The sequence below is a fragment of the Alligator sinensis genome, unplaced genomic scaffold, assembly GCF_000455745.1.
Source record: "Alligator sinensis unplaced genomic scaffold, ASM45574v1 scaffold125_1, whole genome shotgun sequence".
NCBI lineage: Eukaryota > Metazoa > Chordata > Crocodylia > Alligatoridae > Alligator > Alligator sinensis.
This window is the reverse complement of record NW_005841893.1, coordinates 2,355,953-2,358,588: the sequence shown is the minus strand read 5'-3', so window position 1 is coordinate 2,358,588 and position 2,636 is coordinate 2,355,953. Positions and strand designations below refer to the sequence as shown.

General features: G+C 48.6%; 1 protein-coding gene and 1 long non-coding RNA gene across 2 annotated transcripts in view; one reads left to right on the top strand and one right to left on the bottom strand.

Annotated features, from left to right (window-relative positions):
* Nucleotides 1-1,754, top strand: part of LOC112549313 — a 5,389-nt gene extending 3,635 nt beyond the window's left edge. The window contains exon 3 of the long non-coding RNA XR_003092701.1: nucleotides 634-1,754. This is a non-coding gene — a long non-coding RNA (uncharacterized LOC112549313). The remainder of the gene's footprint in view (nucleotides 1-633) is intronic.
* Nucleotides 1-2,636, bottom strand: part of LOC102385648 (probable E3 ubiquitin-protein ligase HERC6) — a 45,359-nt gene that overhangs the window by 42,631 nt on the left and 92 nt on the right. Inside the window, 1 exon segment of the mRNA XM_025197285.1 lies at nucleotides 2,595-2,636. This exon segment is cut by the window's right edge and continues 32 nt beyond it. Within this exon segment, the coding sequence (XP_025053070.1) occupies nucleotides 2,595-2,636 (42 nt within the window).

Genomic DNA, 2,636 nt, shown 5'->3' with positions numbered 1-2,636 from the left:
TTAAAGCTCATATATCTATGTAAATATAAATACATATGAAAGCAAAGAAAACAAATCAAAGAAAGCAGAGATAGACAGAAATATCTATCGATTGATATATGAGCTTCCTTTGCTTAATGCTTACTGTTGTGTCTGTGCTTTTTAACAAAGACTCTGTGTGTGTGTGTGTGTGTGTGTGTGTGTATACACAGAGAAAGAGAGAAAGTATATATAGTATAGGGGTATAGGTTATCGCCATGTCGGTCTAAGGACATAGACAGACAAGGTTCTTTCAATTTACATCTTCACCGACATCTTCACTGACTGCCTATCTTGCATGAATACCAGCCTAGTCTCTGGTTGCTTTGCTGGCTTCTTTACTATTCATTCCACCCAGGAAGAGCACACACCAACCACAGAGACTTCCTCAGCCTGATGAAGGGTTTTTAAACCTGAAAGCTTGCTAAATTTTTTTCCCCAACTTTTAAGTTGGTCTAGTAAAAGATATCAGATTCACCCAAAGAACCTTGTCTGCATATATAGCATAGTATATACAGTATGTGCGTGTGTGTGTGTGTGTGTATTATTCTACTATTATAAAAGCCTATGTCTGTCTGTCCGTAATGCTTTATTCACGCTCTGATTGACTGACAGAAACAGCTGGAGTGCTTCAAGTGTGGGAGAGTGCCGCCATGATTCCAAAGCTGAGCCGAGGACCAGACAAAGGGTGGGGGAGCTAAGGCAAGGCTCCCCCACCCCGCTGCCTACAAGGGGGTGGGGGAGCAGGGGCCAGCACTGCAGAACAGCAGCAGAACAGCGGCAGCGTGGGGCGTTAGGTGGTGGCACTGCATCTCAGGCCCCTCCCCGCCTGTCATTCTTGACGGGCAATTGGCTAGTGTGTGTACACACACACACACACACAGAGTGCGTGTTGGAATACATTCAGGGAAGAAAAAGGATGAGATAATACGATGAGGCAGATTAAATACAGAGCCCCATTCAGAGTTCTCGTGAGACTACGGTTAGGGGTGGATCCGTCCTTTCCCAGGTTGGACAACACCTCTGTGCCTGTGCTGGGGAGAAGAGGAGCGATCAACAGACACAGGCAAGGAAGACAACAGCGGGCGCAGAGTTTTGAGTCTCAGCAGATGACTGAGACTGGCAACAGAAAAAGAAAATGAAACTGAAAGTAGCAGGGCTGTGGAAAGAAGCCAGCTGCTGAAAACCCTGGAGCCTGGGAAGCTGAAACCTGCAGCCCAGGCAGTAATCGAAACTCATCAGTACAGCACCAGCAGCAGTAGATTCCTCTGTCCCTTCCCTTCCTGGGCAGATGCAAAAAGAGGGAGGAAACAAACCAAAACAGTGGGGAAAAAAACACAGAACAGAAAAAAAAAATCTCAAACTGAGCCCTCCTCATTTGCAGCTGCTGAATGTGGGTCCGTATGTCTGCTTTTAGTGACTGCCCCTGTGCTTTTTACAGATCCCCAGAGTGGTGACACATCCCCCCGCAAATAATAAAATCAGTCTGATAGCTGGCTGGTGGGTAAGCCTGGCGCTGAGCCCTAGCACAAAGGAGTTTTATTTAAGAAAAAAAAAAAAAAGGGCCACCTGTGACCCCCCCCGGGCACTGGGTCTGGGAAAGCCTGTGCTGTTCTATGTGCCTGGCACTTCCTTTGCCTGTACAGCTACGCGTGGATACCCAGAGCCTGGCAAAACAATCCCAGCTCTTCCCACCCTGGGCAGCGCCACCCCACTGGCACATCAGCAGCACTAGTGGGGACCACAGCTTCTAGGAAGATTCCCATCTCCTGTATATCCAGTTCCTGGAACATCTGGCATATATTGAAATGATATGTCCTCCTGCCCCCCATGGGTTTGTTTTTGTCCTAACTCAAACGAGGTGAACAGTTTCAGTTGACCAGACTTTTTATGTGTCATTTTAGTAGAGAACAGAAGAGAGCCAACTCTCCACTTTAGAAGAGGCTGTTGGTTGTAGCCCTGTTGATCTAAGGCAGCGGTTCTCAATCTGAGGTACACGTACCACCAGTGGCATGAAGACAACCTGTCAGTGGTACATGTTAAGAGATTGATTATAATGACTATATGACAAAAATTTGCTGGTGATATTTAAGGCTGAACTGAACAATTTGCTGGTGATACTTCAGGTGGTATCATTTTAAGTTGGTGGTGCGCAATCTGCCAGAGCTTGGGAACCGCTGGTCTCAGGACACAGACAGGCCGGGTTCCTTGGGTACATGTGACCTCGTTTGTTAGACCAACTAAATAGTTGGGGGAAAGTTCTTTGCAAGCTCTTTGCACAAACACAACCCAAACAAACAAAAATAAAAGCAATCTCCCAATGCCTGGAGAAGCCCAAAAGCTGGCAGAGGACTTTTTCCCAACCATTTAGTTGGTTTGGTTAATAAAAGATGTCACCTACTTTAGAAGAGAATGAAATCATCGTCACGAGGGATGTCTGGGGCTAGCTCCGCACAGAGCTGCTGCTCCCAGGCCGGGGGGAAGAGCCCGGCGGGGTGCTGGGCGCCGTGCACCCGCACCCAAGGGCGGCAGATGCTACAGGAGCCCGCGAGGCCCCTCCCGCCGTGCCCGCTCACCTGGCGCGTAGCTGCGGGCCGGGGGCGGCCGCCTGCCCAGCT